Source organism: Pan troglodytes, chromosome 4 (assembly GCF_028858775.2).
Source record: "Pan troglodytes isolate AG18354 chromosome 4, NHGRI_mPanTro3-v2.0_pri, whole genome shotgun sequence".
NCBI lineage: Eukaryota > Metazoa > Chordata > Mammalia > Primates > Hominidae > Pan > Pan troglodytes.
The window spans coordinates 25,318,882-25,338,332 of NC_072402.2; the positions used below are offsets into that span (position 1 = coordinate 25,318,882).

The following is a 19,451-nucleotide window of genomic DNA, read 5'->3' on the forward strand; positions in this document are numbered from 1 at the left end:
TTACTATATTTTATTAATAGATACATATTTATGTAAAGTTTTCTTTTTTAACTACCACACCCTGACGGCAGTTGCCTTGGGTGGAGGGTTTGGGTGGGGACAGGGCAGGGAGTGGAGTTGGAGAATATTACTGAGGAGGGGGGAAAAATGGATCTTCAATTTTGTAAGGTTCTATTTTTATTTCTTTTATTTTTAAAGTGTTTTAAATAAATATAATCAAATATTTATAATAGTCAATTCTGAAGTTTTACGTATTTTTCAAAATTTTCCAAAATTCAGTATATAGTCTAAATGTAGTCTGCTGGTTACAGTTTGCTCATGTTTCACCTTGGTTCCTTCTCGACAGTCTCAAATAATTTATTTTCTAAAGCCTGAATTCAATTTTATAACATATTGGCAATCACCTGTTTTTACTAATGATTCACTCTTAACAAAATCATCCACAAATCTTAGCAATATTGTTACCCATCTGTCATAACTCAAAGGAGCTAAGCTGATGCCTTTACAACTGCAGTGACATTGTCTAATTTGATATAATGTATCATTTTTACCTACCAGCAATGACCATTATGTTTTGTGACCATTTTAATGATAACTATTACATCATGAAATGATACAACCAACCCTTCAGAATTATCCAAGTGTTTATAAGTAAGTTATATCTTAGTTATAGCATAAATCAACTTAATCTCCTTTTGTTTTCTGAAAAAACATTTAGTTTTTTCTGTGGCACATATCATTCTTTACTGTTGCTGATTAACTGTCAGTTGATATTGAAATATGGAAATAATTGTACTATGTCCACTTTTGAGAAACTACATTTGGCAAATACAATAAACTAAAGCACTATCAAAGTATAGTAACTATATTCAAGACCTAGTATGGCCAAGCGAGCTTGAATTCAAAGTAGTTTCTTTTAACTAAGGATTTTGGTATATTACATTCCAACAGACTTTTATTTTCTAGAAAAATATTCCTTTTTCATTGTGATGATGATTAGAACATACTTATAGCCACCTACAAACAAAATAATATGTTATAATCTAAGTTAAGAATCATCTGAAATTGAACAGTGTACAGATGGGTGCCTACATATCATTAGACTAGTAACATAAAGAGTCTTCCAGTCTTAGAAATAAACACTCTATTGAAACAATATTTCTGAAGTCTAATGAGAAATCAAGACTTGCAGATCATATGTGAACCTCCCTAGACTCCTAAAAATGACAGAGACCTCATAAGAGCCCATTCCATGTGTAATTCCCAGCAGGTTCTTTTCCTGGTTAGGTCAGAAGCATCCCAGGATGATCTTTTGCCCTAACTAGTGTAAGATGATTTTTCCAGGGACCAGAACTATCCAGCAATAGAAAAACCAAAGTAACACTGAAACAATACCTTACTTAAATATTTTTGAAAATATTTGCAACAAATATTTAAACACTGGATTTAAACAGATTTTGTGGTTAAGAGCATGCTTCCTAAGTTGTTACCTTTTACATTTCACTAATATAGAATCATAAGATAAATAATCAGGAAAAGGGGAAATGGACTGGAATTCAAGAGATGAGTTCTAATCTTGGCCCAGTAATTGAATTGGGCGAGTTACTTAAATTCTTCATAATTCAAAAGTGAAAGTATTGAAAAACTGTAGAGATGATAATCTGAGATAGGACAGAGTCAAAAAACTTTGAGTGCCAATAGACTGGATTGAGGTGAGGGACACTGCCATTAATGAGTGGTGTAATTCTGTGGATGCATTTGTTGTGTCTGCTATATCTGTAACTCTTCTACCACTTGTGTTGATGTAGTTATTACTCAAGTCATTGCATTCCCTCGGGCTCCATCTCCATCCATTCTGAATAATCGCAATACTCACCATCTCTTATGAAGGGCCAACTCTGCCGAGAGCTGTGCTAAGAACTTCTCATTATTTTCTTTATCTGCCTCACAGCCCTGTTATTAACCCCGTTAAACCTGGGAGGCTCAGGAAGGCTAAGCAACCTGTCCAATGTCACCCAGCTAATTGGTAGAAGAGTTAATATTTGAACTAAAGACTTCCATTATCAGAACCCTAACTCTTAAACTGACTCCAGTGACTCCAAGAATAAGTTCAGTGTAACTGATGTCTTTCCTTTGACAAAAAATGAAGAAGATGGTGCTTAGGTCAAAAATCTAGCAATAATTGGGTGGCTCTACTAGGACCTCCAAATAATTTCTCAAAGCCCACTACAGAAGAATATTGTCACAGAACATGTATTGTGTATATCATTAGGTCTCAGTTTATCTGACATAATAATAATTTGAACTGGACGAGTAATAAATTCCCTTCTACTAATAACATGTAAAATGTTAAAATGTATATCAAAAGTTCATAGTACTTTTTGAAAAACACTTTTTCATTTTCATGAGAAAATAATCATCTTCCATCTTCTCTCTTTTTAAATTTCCTCTTAATGAAACTAGAATATATATTAACCTTGCTTGTTCCTTGCTTTTTAACAGGTGAAAAGATAATGAGGGAAAAAATGTCTTGAAAATTAGCTGCTTCTCAGAATGCAGAAGAAAACTCTACGATTTGAATATCATATGTGAAAGAGAAAGAAGAGGTGTGACTAATTTTTTTCTCTTACCTAACTGAAACTTTTGATAATGGGCTCAGTAGCATTTCTCTAGTTAGGAAAACAAATATATACAGTTAGCATCCCATGTATTGCATACAACATTTTCTTACCCCTTAATTATATATTCTTCTGCAAGGAGGGCAAGCTCAGAGGAAGTAGTCTACCCTAACCCCACCTATACTTTAACTTTCCTATTTCTCTTTATTCAGCTTGCCCAAGCCCACTCCTAATGGCTCTTCTCCTCTCTCTTCTTAGAATTACAAGTTTAACATCTACTGTACGAGACAGATGTTTAAAGCCTAGTGAGATCGTATCAGTATTCTAATTCACCAAAAATCCTATTTGAGATAAAATGCACAATATAATATTTAGTAATTCATGTATGTAAAACATATTTATGGAGAATGCAAAACCATATTCTAATTTTTGAACAGCTAACAGTCTTATAGTCTATATAAACTATGCATAAGTTGTAACACTGCATATAACTGATAATTTCCATAGGAAAGGTACAGATAATGTTTTATAAATTTAGAGAATCAACGACTCCAACTAGAGGTTTCATGGGAGGCATCATGGAGAAAGTGGTATTTTGATTAAGGGAAAGCTATAGTTAAGAAATATGGAGGCTGGGCATGCTGACTCATGCCTGTAATCCCAGCACATTGGGAGGCCAAGGTGGGCAGATCGCTTGAGGCTATAAGTTCCAGACTAGCCAGGCCAACAGGGTGAAACCCCGTCTCTACTAAAAATACAAAAATTAGCCGGGCATGGTGGTGTGCACCTATAATCCCAGCTACTCAGGAGGCTGAGGCATGAGAATCGCTTGAACTCAGGAGGTGGAGGTTGCAGTGAGCCGAGATCGCAGCACTGCACTGCAGCCTGGACAACAGAGTGAGACTCCACCTCAAAAAACAAAAAAAAAAGAAATATGGGGTTGAGAGGGTTGATGGAAGCATAAAAATATTTGGAAGAAATGCATGAAGAAGAGTTTAAATTCAAGTAGAATACAGTAAGTCTTCACTTAACCATGACAGGTTCTTGGAAACAGCAACTTTAAATGAGAGGACATACTGTGTGCAGTAGGAAGTCAACTGTTGTTTATATCAATTAGTCCATGGTAAAATTGGTTTCATTATACAGCACATTGTTTCACATAAAGTTGCAGTTTCCAAGAGCCTATTGAGGACGTGAAGTGAGGACATACTATATGATCAAATGTCTTGAGTATTGAAATTTCAGTTCCTCATTGTCAGTGTGACAGAAAGTTTTAGTAGCTGATGATAACTCAACTCAAGAAAAGCAAAAAACAATGATGTGATATGCTAAACTACGAAAAAGAGTGGGGATTCAAGGCTTTAAGGAAAATATATTTTCCAGCACTACCACCACAAAGGTGGCCACAACAGCAACACATTTGCCTGCATCAACTTTCCTATATAGCTCTAGTACATACATATAGATCTCTAAAATCCTTTCTGATCAAAGAAATCAAGTCCTTTGACACTAGTTAATTGGCTGTCTTACATCAGGGAAAAAATCAAGACAGCTCTAGAATATTTGTTATTGCTATAAAGCAACTATGCTTCCAGATATTTTAAAAGTAATATTGAAAAGACAAAAGACCAGCTTAATAAGACTACCAGTGGCCATGCCATGACTATTTGAATACCAAAAAGAAAATCACTTAGTAAGTAATAAAAATTATTTGAATTTGAATTTATAGTGATACTGAAAGAAATGTTATTGTTATATAAAAAAGAGATAGCATGCAAGATAAATGTGATTCTAACAGCATATACTTAATATTTTATTAATTTTAATGTGTAGAAGAGTTAGCATATCGACATGTCTTTTATTAAGCATGTGTTCATTTATTAAGCAATGATAAACATTTTTTTCTTTGTATGTAAGTAGGAAGGGGCTAATAAAAAGAATTGTGAATAAGACATTTATTTCTAGAAAAGGAAAGAATTGTACCAAGAATACAAATAAAAGAAGTTAAACCTACATGGTTGTTATTTTAGAATGGCAAGAAACAAAAAAATAGAAAAATGACAAGCTTATTTACAAAATTCCATAATGTAATCAAGTCTGTCTAAAGTCTGTTGTCGGCAAAGAGATTTAGACATTATGGCTAAGAAAAACACAAAGAATCTCCTTATCAACAACGTGTAAGTTTCAATAGTGGTTTTAAAATGATTAATTCTAAAGAAATATAATTAGAAGTTGACACTAGTGTGTCTCTTCATTTCTTACCTTTTCTGGTTTGAGTTCAATGCTGATAAAGCATTTTGTTTGACCCATTGTACAGGTTGTGGTCCCTGACACAGACTGAAGTTCCTCCATCAGGTTTACCCCATCCTTCTGGAGCACGACGACTGTTTTGTTAAGTGTGACTCGCCAAAAGACCTTGACATCTTCAAAGGCCCTGTGAGCAAGAAACCCACCAATGCCTTAACAGAGGGTGTCATCCCCATGTCTAATAGAGTTTATTATCAAATAATGGTACCTCTTCATCCAAAGTATACCAAATGGTACCTCTTCATCCAAAGTATAGCACTTACTTTACCACTGATAATGCTGAAAATGACCAATTTTCCTCACTACAGATAAGACGATTAAGCCTCAGGGCTTATGTGGTTTTCTTTGAATACACTCCATTCAACAATGAATAAGTATCCTAATACTCTGTATAAGGAATGTAAAAACAAATAATATTTTTCGAGAAGGAAATAAAGGGCATCCAATTAGGAAAAGAGGAAGTCAAATTGTCCCTGTTTGCAGATGACATGATTGTATATTTAGAAAACCCCATCATCTCAGCCCAGAATCTCCTTAAGCTGATAAGCAACTTCAGCAAAGTCTCAGGATACAAAATCAATGTACAGAAATCACAAGCACCCTTATACACCAATAACAGACAAACAGAGAGCCAAATCATGAGTGAACTCCCATTCACAATTGCTTCAGAGAGAATAAAATACCTAGGAATCCAACTTACAAGGGATGTGAATGACCTCTTCAAGGAGAACTATAAACCACTGCTCAATGAAATAAAAGAGGATACAAACAAGTGGAAGAACATTCCATGCTCATGGGTAGGAAGAATCAATATCATGAAAATGGCCATACTGCTCAAGGTAATTTATAGATTCAATGCCAACCCCATCAAGCTACCAAAGACTTTCTTCACAGAATTCGAAAAAACTACTTTAAAGTTCATATGGAACCAAAAAAGAGCCCGCATCGCCAAGTCAATCCTAAGCCAAAAGAACAAAGCTGGAGGCATCACGCTACCTGACCTCAAACTATACTACAAGGCTACAGTAACCAAAGCATCATGGTACTGGTACCAAAACAGAGATACAGATCAATGGAACAGAACAGAGCCCTCAGAAATAACGCCGCATGAAGGAGGAGGCAGGATGGCCGAATAGGAACAGCTCCGGTCTACAGCTCCCAGCGTGAGCGACGCAGAAGACGGGTGATTTCTGCATTTCCATCTGAGGTACCGGGTTCATCTCACTAGGGAGTGCCAGACAGTGGGCGCAGGTCAGTGGGTGCGTGCACCGTGCGCGAGCCGAACCAGGGCAAGGCATTGCCTCACTTGGGAAGCGCAAGGGGTCAGGGAGTTTCCTTTCCGAGTCAAAGAAAGGGGTGACGGACGCACCTGGAAAATCGGGTCACTCCCACCCAAATATTGCGCTTTTCGGACCGGCTTAAAAAACGGCGCACCACGAGATTATATCCCGCACCTGGCTCGGAGGGTCCTACGCCCACGGAGTCTCGCTGATTACTAGCACAGCAGTCTGAGATCAAACTGCAAGGCAGCAGCGAGGCTGGGGGAGGGGGCGCCTGCCATTGCCCAGGTTTGCTTAGGTAAACAAAGCAGCCCGGAAGCTCGAACTGGGTGGAGCCCACTACAGCTCAAGGAGGCCTGCCTGCCTCTGTAGGCTCCACCTCTGGGGGCAGGGCACAGACAAACAAAAAGACAGCAGTAACCTCTGCAGACTTAAATGTCCCTGTCTGACAGCTTTGAAGAGAGCAGTGGTTCTCCCGGCACGCAGCTGGAGATCTGAGAACGGGCAGACTGCCTCCTCAAGTGGGTCCCTGACCCCTGACCCCAAAGCAGCCTAACTGGGAGGCACCCCCCAGCAGGGGTACACTGACACCTCACACGGCAGCGTATTCCAACAGACCTGCAGCTGAGGGTCCTGTCTGTTAGAAGGAAAACTAACAAACAGAAAGGACATCCACACCAAAAACCCATCTGTACATCACCATCATCAAAGACCAAAAGTAGATAAAACCACAAAGATGGGGAAAAAACAGAACAGAAAAACTGGAAACTCTAAAACGCAGAGCGCCTCTCCTCCTTCAAAGGAACGCAGTTCCTCACCAGCAACGGAACAAAGCTGGATGGAGAATGACTTTGACGAGCTGAGAGAAGAAGGCTTCAGACGATCAAATTACTCTGAGCTATGGGAGGACATTCAAACCAAAGGCAAAGAGGTTGAAAACTTTGAAAAAAATTTAGAAGAATGTACAACTAGAATAACCAATACAGAGAAGTGCTTAAAGGAGCTGATGGAGCTGAAAACCAAGGCTCGAGAACTACGTGAAGAATGCAGAAGCCTCAGGAGCCGATGCGATCAACTGGAAGAAAGGGTATCAGCAATGGAACATGAAATGAATGAAATGAAGCGAGAAGGGAAGTTTAGAAAAAAAAGAATAAAAATAAATGAGCAAAGCCTCCAAGAAATATGCGACTATGTGAAAAGACCAAATCTACGTCTGATTGGTGTATCTGAAAGTGATGGGGAGAATGGAACCAATTTGGAAAACACTCTGCAGGATATTATCCAGGAGAACTTCCCCAATCTAGCAAGGCAGGCCAACATTCAGATTCAGGAAATACAGAGAGCGCCACAAAGATACTCCTCGAGAAGAGCAACTTCAAGACACATAACTGTCAGATTCACCAAAGTTGAAATGAAGGAAAAAACGTTAAGGGCAGCCAGAGAGAAAGGTCGGGTTACCCTCAAAGGGAAGCCCATCAGACTAACAGCGGATCTCTCGGCAGAAACCCTACAAGCCAGAAGAGAGTGGGGGCCAATATTCAACATTCTTAAAGAAAAGAATTTTCAACCCAGAATTTCATATCCAGCCAAACTAAGCTTCATAAGTGAAGGAGAAATAAAATACTTTACAGAAAAGCAAATGCTGAGAGATTTTGTCACCACCAGGCCTGCCCTAAAAGAGCTCCTGAAGGAAGTGCTAAACATGGAAAGGAACAACCGGTACCAGCCGCTGCAAAATCATGCCAAAATGTAAAGACCATCGAGACTAGGAAGAAACTGCATCAACTAATGAGCAAAATCACCCACTAACATCATAACGACAGGATCAAATTCACACATAACAATATTAACCATAAATGTAAATGGACTAAATGCTCCAATTAAAAGACACAGACTGGCAAATTGGATAAACAGCCAAGACCCATCAGTGTGCTGTATTCAGGAAACCCATCTCACGTGCAGAGACACACATAGGCTCAAAATAAAAGGATGGAGGAAGATTTACCAAGCAAATGGAAAACAAAAAAAGGCAGGGGTTGCAATCCTAGTCTCTGATAAAACAGACTTTAAACCAACAAAGATCAAAAGAGACAAAGAAGGCCATTACATAATGGTAAAGGGATCAATTCAACAACAAGAGCTAACTATCCTAAATATATATGCACCCAATACAGGAGCACCCAGATTCATAAAGCAAGTCCTGAGTGACCTACAAAGAGACTTAGACTCCCACACATTAATAATGGGAGACTTTAACACCCCACTGTCAACATTAGACAGATCAATGAGACAGAAAGTCAACAAGGATACCCAGGAATTGAACTCAGCTCTGCACCAAGTGGACCTAATAGACATCTACAGAACTCTCCACCCCAAATCAACAGAATATACATTTTTGTCAGCACCACACCACACCGATTCCAAAATTGACCACTTACTTGGAAGTAAAGCTCTCCTCAGCAAATGTAAAAGAACAGAGATTATAACAAACTATCTCTCAGACCACAGTGCAATCAAACTAGAACTCAGGATTAAGAATCTCACTCAAAACCGCTCAACTACATGGAAACTGAACAACCTGCTCCTGAATGACTACTGGGTACATAACGAAATGAAGGCAGAAATAAAGATGTTCTTTGAAACCAACGATAACAAAGACACAACATACCAGAATCTCTGGGACGCATTCAAAGCAGTGTGTACAGGGAAATTTATAGCACTAAATGCCCACAAGAGAAAGAAGGAAAGATCCAAAATTGACAACCTAACATCACAATTAAAAGAACTAGAAAAGCAAGAGCAAACACATTCAAAAGCTAGCAGAAGGCAAGAAATAACTAAAATCAGAGCAGAACTGAAGGAAATAGAGACACAAAAAACTCTTCAAAAAATTAATGAATCCAGGAGCTGGTTTTTTGAAAGGATCAACAAAATTGATAGACCACTAGCAAGACTAATAAAGAAAAAAAGAGAGAAGAATCAAATAGACACAATAAAAAATGATAAAGGGGATATCACCACCAATCCCACAGAAATACAAACTACCATCAGAGAATACTACAAACACCTCTATGCAAATAAACTAGAAAATCTAGAAGAAAGGGATAAATTCCTCAACACATACACTCTCCCAAGACTAAACCAGGAAGAAGTTGAATCTCTGAATAGACCAATAACAGGAGCTGAAATTGTGGCAATAATCAATAGTTTACCAACCAAAAAGAGTCCAGGACCAGATGGATTCACAGCCGATTTCTACCAGAGGTACAAGGAGGAACTGGTACCATTCCTTCTGAAACTATTCCAATCAATAGAAAAAGAGGGAATCCTCCCTAACTCATTTTATGAGGCCAGCATCATTCTGATACCAAAGCCGGGCAGAGACACAACCAAAAAAGAGAATTTTAGACCAATATCCTTGATGAACATTGATGCAAAAATCCTCAATAAAATACTGGCAAAACGAATCCAGCAGCACATCAAAAAGCTTATCCACCATGATCAAGTGGGCTTCATCCCTGGGATGCAAGGCTGGTTCAATATACACAAATCAATAAATGTAATCCAGCATATAAACAGAACCAAAGACAAAAACCACATGATTATCTCAATAGATGCAGAAAAAGCCTTTGACAAAATTCAACAACGCTTCATGCTAAAAACTCTCAATAAATTAGGTATTGATGGGACGTATTTCAAAATAATAAGAGCTATCTATGACAAACCCACAGCCAATATCATACTGAATGGGCAAAAACTGGAAGCATTCCCTTTGAAAACTGGCACAAGACAGGGATGCCCTCTCTCACCACTCCTATTCAACATAGTGTTGGAAGTTCTGGCCAGGGCAATTAGGCAGGAGAAGGAAATAAAGGGTATTCAATTAGGAAAAGAGGAAGTCAAATTGTCCCTGTTTGCAGATGACATGATTGTATATCTAGGAAACCCCATTGTCTCAGCCCAAAATCCCCTTAAGCTGATAAGCAACTTCAGCAAAGTCTCAGGATACAAAATCAATGTACAAAAATCACAAGCATTCTTATACACCAACAACAGACAAACAGAGAGCCAAATCATGAGTGAACTCCCATTCACAATTCTTCAAAGAAAATAAAATACCTAGGAATCCAACTTACAAGGGATGTGAAGGACCTCTTCAAGGAGAACTACAAACCACTGCTCAAGGAAATAAAAGAGGATACAAACAAATGGAAGAACATTCCATGCTCATGGGTAGGAAGAATCAATATCGTGAAAATGGCCATACTGCCCAAGGTAATTTACAGATTCAATGCCATCCCCATCAAGCTACCAATGACTTTCTTCACAGAATTGGAAAAAACTACTTTAAAGTTCGTATGGAACCAAAAAAGAGCCCGTATCACCAAGGCAATCCTAAGCCAAAAGAACAAAGCTGGAGGCATCACACTACCTGACTTCAAACTATACTACAAGGCTACAGTAACCAAAACAGCATGGTACTGGTACCAAAACAGAGATATAGATCAATGGAACAGAACAGAGCCCTAAGAAATAACGCCGCATATCTACAACTATCTGATCTTTGACAAACCTGAGAGAAACAAGCAATGGGGAAAGGATTCCCTATTTAATAAATGGTGCTGGGAAAACTGGCTAGCCAGATGTAGAAAGCTGAAACTGGATCCCTTCCTTACACCTTATACAAAAATCAATTCAAGATGGATTAAAGACTTAAATGTTAGACCTAAAACCATAAAAACCCTAGAAGAAAACCTAGGCATTACCATTCAGGACATAGGCATGGGCAAGGACTTCATGTCCAAAACACCAAAAGCAATGGCAACAAAAGACAAAATTGACAAATGGGATCTAATTAAACTAAAGAGCTTCTGCACAGCAAAAGAAACTACCATCAGAGTGAATAGGCAACCTACAAAATGGGAGAAAATTTTCGCAACCTACTCATCTGACAAAGGGCTAATATCCAGAATCTACAAAGCACCCAAACAAATTTACAAGAAAAAAACAAACAACCCCATCAAAAAGTGGGTGAAGGACATGAACAGACACTTCTCAAAAGAAGACATTTATGCAGCCAAAAAACACATGAAAAAATGCTCATCATCACTGGCCATCAGAGAAATGCAAATCAAAACCACAATGAGATACCATCTCACACCAGTTAGAATGGCAATCATTAATAAGTCAGGAAACAACAGGTGCTGGAAAGGGTGTGGAGAAATAGGAACACTTTTACACTGTTGGTGGGACTGTAAACTAGTTCAACCATTGTGGAAGTCAGTGTGGCAATTCCTCAGGGATCTAGAACTAGAAATACCATTTGACCCAGCCATCCCATTACTGGGTATATACCCAAAGGACTATAGATCATGCTGCTATAAAGACACATGCACACATATGTTTATTGCGGCACTATTCACAATAGCAAAGACTTGGAACCAACCCAAATTTCCAACAATGATAGACTGGATTAAGAAAATGTGGCACATATACACCATGGAATACTATGCAGCCATAAAAAATGATGAGTTCATGTCCTTTGTAGGGACATGGATGAAGCTGGAAACCATCATTCTCAGCAAACTATCACAAGGACAAAAAACCAAACACCACATGTTCTCATTCATAGGTGGGAACTGAACAATGAGAACACATGGACACAGGAAGGGGAACATCACCCACTGGGGACTGTTGTGGGGTGGGGGGAGGGGGGAAGGATAGCATTAGGAGATATACCTAATGCTAAATGACGAGTTACTGGGTGCAGCACACCAACATGGCACATGGGTACATACGTAACAAACCTGCACGTTATGCACATGTACCCTAAAACTTAAAGTATAGTAATAATAAAATTTAAAAAATCTTAAAGTATAACAATAAAATTTTTTAAAAAACAGAAAATTTAAAAAATATATTTTTCTATTATGTCCAAAAAATGTGAAAATGAGAATTATAGGGAGCTCCTAAAGGCAAGTAAATGTTCCTCATTTCTCTTTTAAAAAGGATTTTTCTAAAGAAACAACACTTCCACTCATAATGGTTGCTATTGTAAAATAGGGCAAAGGGAGACCAACATTCTCACAGATTATTTAGGCCCAAAATGGAAAATGTAATATATACACATGTGCATGTGTGCATACCAAGCACGTGTATGTGATGAGCATCTAAAGATGCTACTATACAGTTTTAAGTTGCAAACACAGTTTTGGTACTCCAAGTTTTCATCACAGGAAAATGGTATGTTTGTAGAGTGAGCAGATAATAGGCAATATGATGAAGTGATGACCTACATAGTCTGATATTTGTATGGTACTTTATGAAGTAGAAAACACTCAAGGTAACCCTAAGTTATGATCATAAACGAAGTACCATAATCACAGATTAAGAACTAGAGCATCTGAAGACGTGCCAAATTCCACACTACCTCCTTCTATCTTACCCTGCCCTCCACCATTGTATGAATTGAAATTACATTTGTACAGACACACAGAATGTTACGTCTTCCATATACTATATATACACATACCTGTTTGGCTGTCTTGTGACAATAAGGTGCAATCTTCTCATATCAGCTCCTTCCCTGAGTTCTAGTCCACTCTGGGACTCCTCACTGAATCCTATGATGCCATTGTGAAGGTCACTCCCTGAAAAAAAGAATGGAGGGCTATAATATATTCAAGAATTATTTAAAAGACCTCCCATGCTCCACTAATCTTGCCAGCTCAGATGGTTTAAAAGTGAGAAATTCACAGGTGGTGAGGAGAGCTACAGTTGTTAAAAGATCTTTATTAAAAATAAACTAAACTGTGATAACATCAAGGTGTCTAACTGGGAATAGAAGAAAAGAAGAAATAAAACATCAAATCCCACTCTTTCCCCCTGACACACACATATTCATCTTTCTATTAAGATCCTACTTTATATTTGACAGTCCTTGAAATTTTAGATATTTATCTGTTTTAAGGCTATATATCCCCCACAGAATGTAAGCCCTACTAGAGCAACAACTTTTATTCGCTACTGTATCCCCAGCTCCGAGAACAGAACTGAGCATATAGTAAGTGTTGAATAAATACTTGTCAAATAAATGAACTCTGTTCAACGGATTTACCTTCACATAAGACGTTTGATTAAAAGACCCTCTATGCTATCCATGAAGCTATTTGCCCCAGAACAAAACAGAAATATTAAGGAACTCCTGAGCATCTCGGTATCAGAAACTTTCCTAAGCAACACTTGAGGTTACGGGTACCATTATACTAAAAAAAAAATGTTTAAACTGGAACAAAACTAGGGTTCATACTATACAGAAATCATCACTTCAAACCCTAGGCAGCAACTAAGCCAGCTTCTCAGACTAGAGAAATACCACTGCATAGTTCTGACTGCTTTCTATTCTCCATGGCCCTGTTTTGCATTGGTCCTAGAAGCAATGATCCTAAAGCAATCGGCCTCAAAAACCATGTGTATGAGTTCATTTTTATGCTGCTATAAAGATGCTACCTGAGATTAGGTAATTTATAAACAAAAGAGGTTTAATTGATTCACAGTTTTGCATGTCTGGGGAGGCCTCAGCAAACTTACAATCATGGTGGAAGGGGAAGCAAAGCACGTCATATATGGTGGCAGGAGAGAGACAGCAAAGGAAGTGCTACTTTTAAACCATCAGATCTCATGAGAACTCACTCACTATCACAAGAACAGCATGGGGGAAACTGCCCCCATGATCCAATAATCTCCCACCAGATCCCACCCTTGACACATGGGGATTTGGGGGATTACAACTGGAGATGAGAATTGAGTGGGGACACAGAGCCAAACCATATTATCATGTGTACCCATCACCCTGAAACCTGATTCCTGGCATTCTAAGGAGACAGAACTTCTGAAATTAGGGAGTAGGTTGGGTTAAGGAAACAGAAAACCACTGAACTGTCCTGATAGGGAAGAACTAGTAGTCATCAGCCCCTGGACCATTTCCCTGGTCTTAAAGTAAATGTGGAGCCCCTTTATTAGGGACATGCAAGTGATGGGCTACATTTGTCCTAGGGTCTCATGTCTGTTTTGTTTCAGACTGCCAATTCTCATCCTCACCAATTAATCACTGCAATCACTTCGTAGCCTGGTATCAGAATCTGACATTGACTTTTTATCTTTGGCAGCAATTGTTTTCTTGTCACCTTAAGTGAGGATTTGGGCTCTTCAAGTAGATTACAAGACTATCACAGCAGAACCCTCATTTCCTTTTCCAAGGCAATAGCAACTAGCATGATTCTAATGAAAAAACACTTCCCTTGTCACATTTACAATAATAAATTTGATTTCAAATTTCTAGTAAAATGATTCCAGACTTGTAATGTGACAATGATCAAAATCAAAACTAAATAAACTATTTTTTCCCTGACTTACTCAGAAATTTTGTTCTAAAATCTAAATGTGAAAAGATTATAAAGGTAGGTGGATGCAGCAAAATTAATTATCCAGTTAAGTGAGAAATATTATTAAGAAAAAAATGTCAGGTAGGGAAAAGATGAGGGCAACATTTGCAGGTAAAGGAACTTAAGGTATTATGACCACGTGAATGTGCCTGGTGGTGTAGTCAGGCCAATTACATCATACGACGTTAGTGGTAGCTGTGGTAGGGTATTGGTCATTTGCAACAGGTGTGTGATTGAGTGTGCCTTATGTAGGGAAGGTAAACATTACAGAATCTCACAGAGCTCAGCTGAGTTACCATTTGCCTGTTGAGTTAAAACTAAGCTCAGAGCTGATGAAGGGGTAGGCACTGGTAGGCTATATTGTCTGATAAAACAGGGAAGCACTTCCATTCCAGTTGGTACCTAACTTCTGTCCTGAGCCCCCAAAGAGTCCTCTGCCACTTCCCTAACCAGGACTACAAGACCTCCCCATGATCCAGTAATTAATGGAGTATGGCTTGGAACAGCAAAGAACCTCCAGAAGCCATTTTAATGGGCCTGGCCAGTGCCAAACTAATTGTTAAGTATTTTTCTATCAGCCCTGGTTATATTCAAATAACTGTAATAAAATATCTGTGTCATAGAATGAGAAGGAGGATGCTGACTGCCAAATTAATTTTTTTTTTTTGAGACGGAGTCTTACTCTGTCGCCCAGGCTGGAGTGTAGTGGCGTGATCTGGGCTCACTGCAAGCTCCACCTCCTGGGTTCACGCCATTCTCCTGCCTCAGCCTCCCGAGTAGCTGGGACGACAGGTGCCTGCCACCATGCCTGGCAAATTTTTTGTATTTTTTTAATAGAGATGGGGTTTCACCGTGTTAGTCAGGATGGTCTCGATCTCCTGACCTCGTGATCCGCCCGACTCGGCCTCCCAAAGTGCTGGGATTACAGGTGTGAGCCACCGTGCCCGGCTACCAAATTAATTTTAATAGAAATATATAAATGGCATTAAGCCAATTTGAATCAAAATCAGTAAATAACTTGTAGAATAGAATAAGAATTTACAACACACTTCATAAACTGTAGAAACAGGAATAAATCATACTAATTGATGTAAATTTGTAGGTTAACATAAATGAGATAATGCTGAGCATATGAAAGGAAGTTAAAAGATTGCAAAATTATGACTGAATTAAAACTGAGTGGCTAAAATAAAATACGAACTCTAGGAAGCATCAAATCTCAAAAATATGTTTTGAGGTCTATTGCACAGAATGGTGAATATGGTTAATATAGAGTACTGTACATTTCCAAGTTTCTAAGATAGTAAATTTGAAATATTCTCACTATAAAAAAAGTTAAGTACTTGAGGTAATGTACATGTTAACTAGCTTGATTAAATTATTCTACACTGCATTTATAAATCATAACATCATTCCTTGTACCCTCTAAATATGTACAATTATAAGTTGTCACTTTACAATAAAACATAAAAATGAAAAAAGAAAAGAATCATGAGATAGCCTGTCACTTCTCTAATTCCTATAAGGTATTGACATGCTGATGTATTTCATTTGAAGAAATACAGTATGATTTCAGGCCGGGTGCAGTGGCTCACACCTGTAATCCCAGCACTTTGGGAGGCTGAGGCAGGTGGATCACAAGGTCAGGAGTTCAAGACCAGCTGGCCAACATGATGAAACCCTGTCTCTACTAAAAATAAAAAAAATTAGCCGGGCGTGGTGGCAGGTGCCTGTAATCCCAGCTACTCAGGAAGCTGAGTCAGAGAACTGCTTGAACCCGGGAGGCAGAGGTTGCAGTGAGCTGTGATCATGCCACTGCACTCCAGCCTGGGCAACAGAGCAAGACTCCATCTCCAAAAAAAAAAAATACAGTATGATTTCAGAGGTAAATTGTAAACTGTCATGAAAAGACTGCATAAGATACATGAGAAACAAAAAAATTATTAAAATTTTAAGCTATTGTAACGTATATACACAATAGTATGATGGCTATATCAACTACATTGGGACAAAAGCAAAACAAAAGGCAACAGTTTAAATCTTTCTGGTAACAGAAAAAAAAAAAAGAATTTCCTGCCAATGAGATCTTTGACTTTAGGATGGATTACTGAAAGTAGCTGGTAAATTTAGAATGAAGTTTCAAAACAGGATAGGCAATCATGTGTTTGGATGATTAAATTAAACGTTCTTTATATTGTGAGAGTATAGATTTATAGATTGTATTACTGGCTCTGATCTCAGTGACATTTATAGTACATTAAATTATAGGGCCCTCAGAACAGCACATCATGAGTTCATGTCATGGGTCCATGCTACAGAAAAACAACACTTTAATGCATTCCTATGAATAACTTAAGAACTTCACCTTCTTCCATTAAATTTAAGCTAGATTCATCTTAATACAAATTATGTACCATAAAAGTATATTTTTATCTCCATCATTTCAAAGATATACCTGTAATAATAACCATGGCAAAAGCTGCAAATCCAGTATCATCCTTCCCCTCCACAATCTGTGCTCCCCCTTGAGGGTTTGTGAGAAACACGTAGAAGAATTCCTGCCCCTCAGGCTCATCATCATCCAAAATTTGAACTGATACTTTACGTTCTCTTTCTCCATCTAGGAATATAAGGGTAAGAGTTTGTTCTTCAAAGTCTTCTTCTTCAACTGCCCATGTTAGGTTGGAAATCCCATAGATACCACGAAAGGGCAATGCATTTGGTTCCATCTGAGCACATCTTTCACCGAAAGTTTTAACTGTTATGCTGACATTGCCAGTAAACCCACCAGTTCTTCGGATAAGAACTTCTGCAGTGTTGAATGTGCCATTCTTCATCTCCTCTTCAACATAAACAATGGATGGCCCAAGGCTGAATGTTCCATGAATGGAAACATTGGCAGTTACAGTGGCCACATCAGGCTTTTCAGACACAGCAGGTGTGCCATGAAGGGTGACAAGTTTCTCAGGGATGGCAGATACACCAGTTGCCTCAGTAACAATGGCAACCACGTTGGTTGGCTGCAGAATAGTAGTCGTCTTGCTCGTGCTGAGGTATGTGGTGGATTCAGTTTCTACAGGAATGAGAGTTGTGTCAACTGCTACAGCCACAGTTGTCTCGGTGAAGGAAATATCCATTCCTGCCAGGTCATCATTATCCAATATTGTAATCACTGCAACACTGAAATCTAGATTCAGGCGTGGGCTCCAATTAACATCAAACTTTTGTAATCCCCTAATTTCTACTGAAGTAAGGTTAATGTAAAAAAATTCTTCTATCTCAGAAAGCTGATCATTAATAATGGTTATTTCAAAATCAACCTCAGTTTGGAATTTTTGAAAAAACAGTTCCCCATTCTGAACAGGCTCAAAATCTTCCAGTGGCTTGGCGCTTCCTGCAGTGGTCTGATAAGAAACTTTAATAAGATCGCTGTGGAACCCAAATAGTCTTTGTACATGTAATCTGATCATCTGTGTATCTTCTGACACTATGATATTTCTTGAGCTAGTGGAAAATTGGAAGACGCCCATTGGTTCAATTTCAGCAACAATGAAACCTGATCTGGGAAAAAAATTAAATCATGAAGAAATTGATTTTTTAAAAAATAGGAATATGACTGTAGAGATTCATCATTCACATATTTAAAATGCTGCTCATGAGGGCAGCAACTTAACAATGACGTGCCATTTCAAATTCCATCAAACCCTATTTATTGATATGTAAGGGCAAAAGAAATGTAAGAACAGGAGCTGCAAAAGCAGGGACAGGAACTAACAAGTCTGAGCTAAATGAAAAGCTTATAGGTCTCTGGTCTATTTCTCCATCATCCCAGAGCAGCTGTCTGAGGGATCTGAAAATCAGGCTCTCTCTTAGGATCAGTACAAGGGGAACAATATTACTACAATGTTCTGGACCTCTGCCAGCTTTGTTATCTACCAAATAGAAATAGTTACTGGCACTAGCAGCAAAATCCTTGCTTTCTTCAGCTGCCAGCAATGGAACTAACCTCTCATGCAAATGTGGCTAAAACTTTATGTATGAATGAGGACAGACACCCATGATAGAATAATTTATTCTTAGTTTTTTTCCTATAGATTTTTGTTGTGAGTTAATAGCTATATCAGAGGTTACAACTGCTGGTCTCTTGGCCTAATTCTGTCTACAGGTATATTTTCTTTTGCTAACAAGTTTTTGGTTTTAATATAAATTTAAATGCCTTTAGGGAGGATTCTTCAGGTCCCATTACTCTCTCTTGTCAAGCAGCTAGCACTCAGTACATAAAACAGTGGTTAATACCTCACACAGAGGCCATTCAGCCTGGGTTGAAATCATGGCCCCAACATATATTAACTGTGTGCTTCTGGGTTTATCGCATAATCTATCTATGACTTTCGTCATCTATAAAATGAGACAAATAATATAATCTACTTTGTAAGGTAGCTGGGGAGAGTAAAGAGAGACAGTGTGTGTGTGTGTGTGTGTGTGTGTGTGTGTGTGTGTGTGTGTTATGCCCGGCCTAGAGTAAGCACTGTAAGATTTATGCCTGGCCGCGGTGGCTCACGCCTGTAATCCCAGCACTTTGGGAGGCCAAGGTGGGCGGATCACGAGGTCAGGAGATCGAGACCATCCTGGCTAACACAGTGAAACCCCATCTCTACTAAAAATACAAAAAATTAGTAGGGCACGGTGGCAGGTGCCTGTCGTCCCAACTACTCCCAGCTACTCGGGAGGCTGAGGCAGGAGAATGGCGTGAACCCGGGAGGCGGAGCTTGCAGTGAGCCGAGCTAGCACCACTACAGTCC

The 19,451-nt window shown here is 38.7% G+C and overlaps 1 protein-coding gene across 10 annotated transcripts in view; it reads right to left on the reverse strand.

Annotated features, from left to right (window-relative positions):
• ADGRV1 (adhesion G protein-coupled receptor V1) overlaps positions 1-19,451 on the reverse strand; it is a 606,362-nt gene that overhangs the window by 336,512 nt on the left and 250,399 nt on the right. For 9 of the 10 annotated variants that reach the window (XR_010156862.1, XM_063810270.1, XM_063810268.1 and 6 more), the window contains 3 exons: positions 17,105-18,210; positions 12,738-12,855; positions 4,881-5,052 (listed from right to left, as the gene is read on the reverse strand). Coding sequence is in view for 9 of the 10 variants with exons in the window: in XM_063810270.1 (XP_063666340.1) it covers positions 4,881-5,052; positions 12,738-12,855; positions 17,105-18,210 (1,396 nt within the window). In the remaining variant the exon portion in view is untranslated. The remainder of the gene's footprint in view (positions 1-4,880; positions 5,053-12,737; positions 12,856-17,104; positions 18,211-19,451) is intronic. The other variant, XM_063810272.1, reaches the window with a different exon arrangement.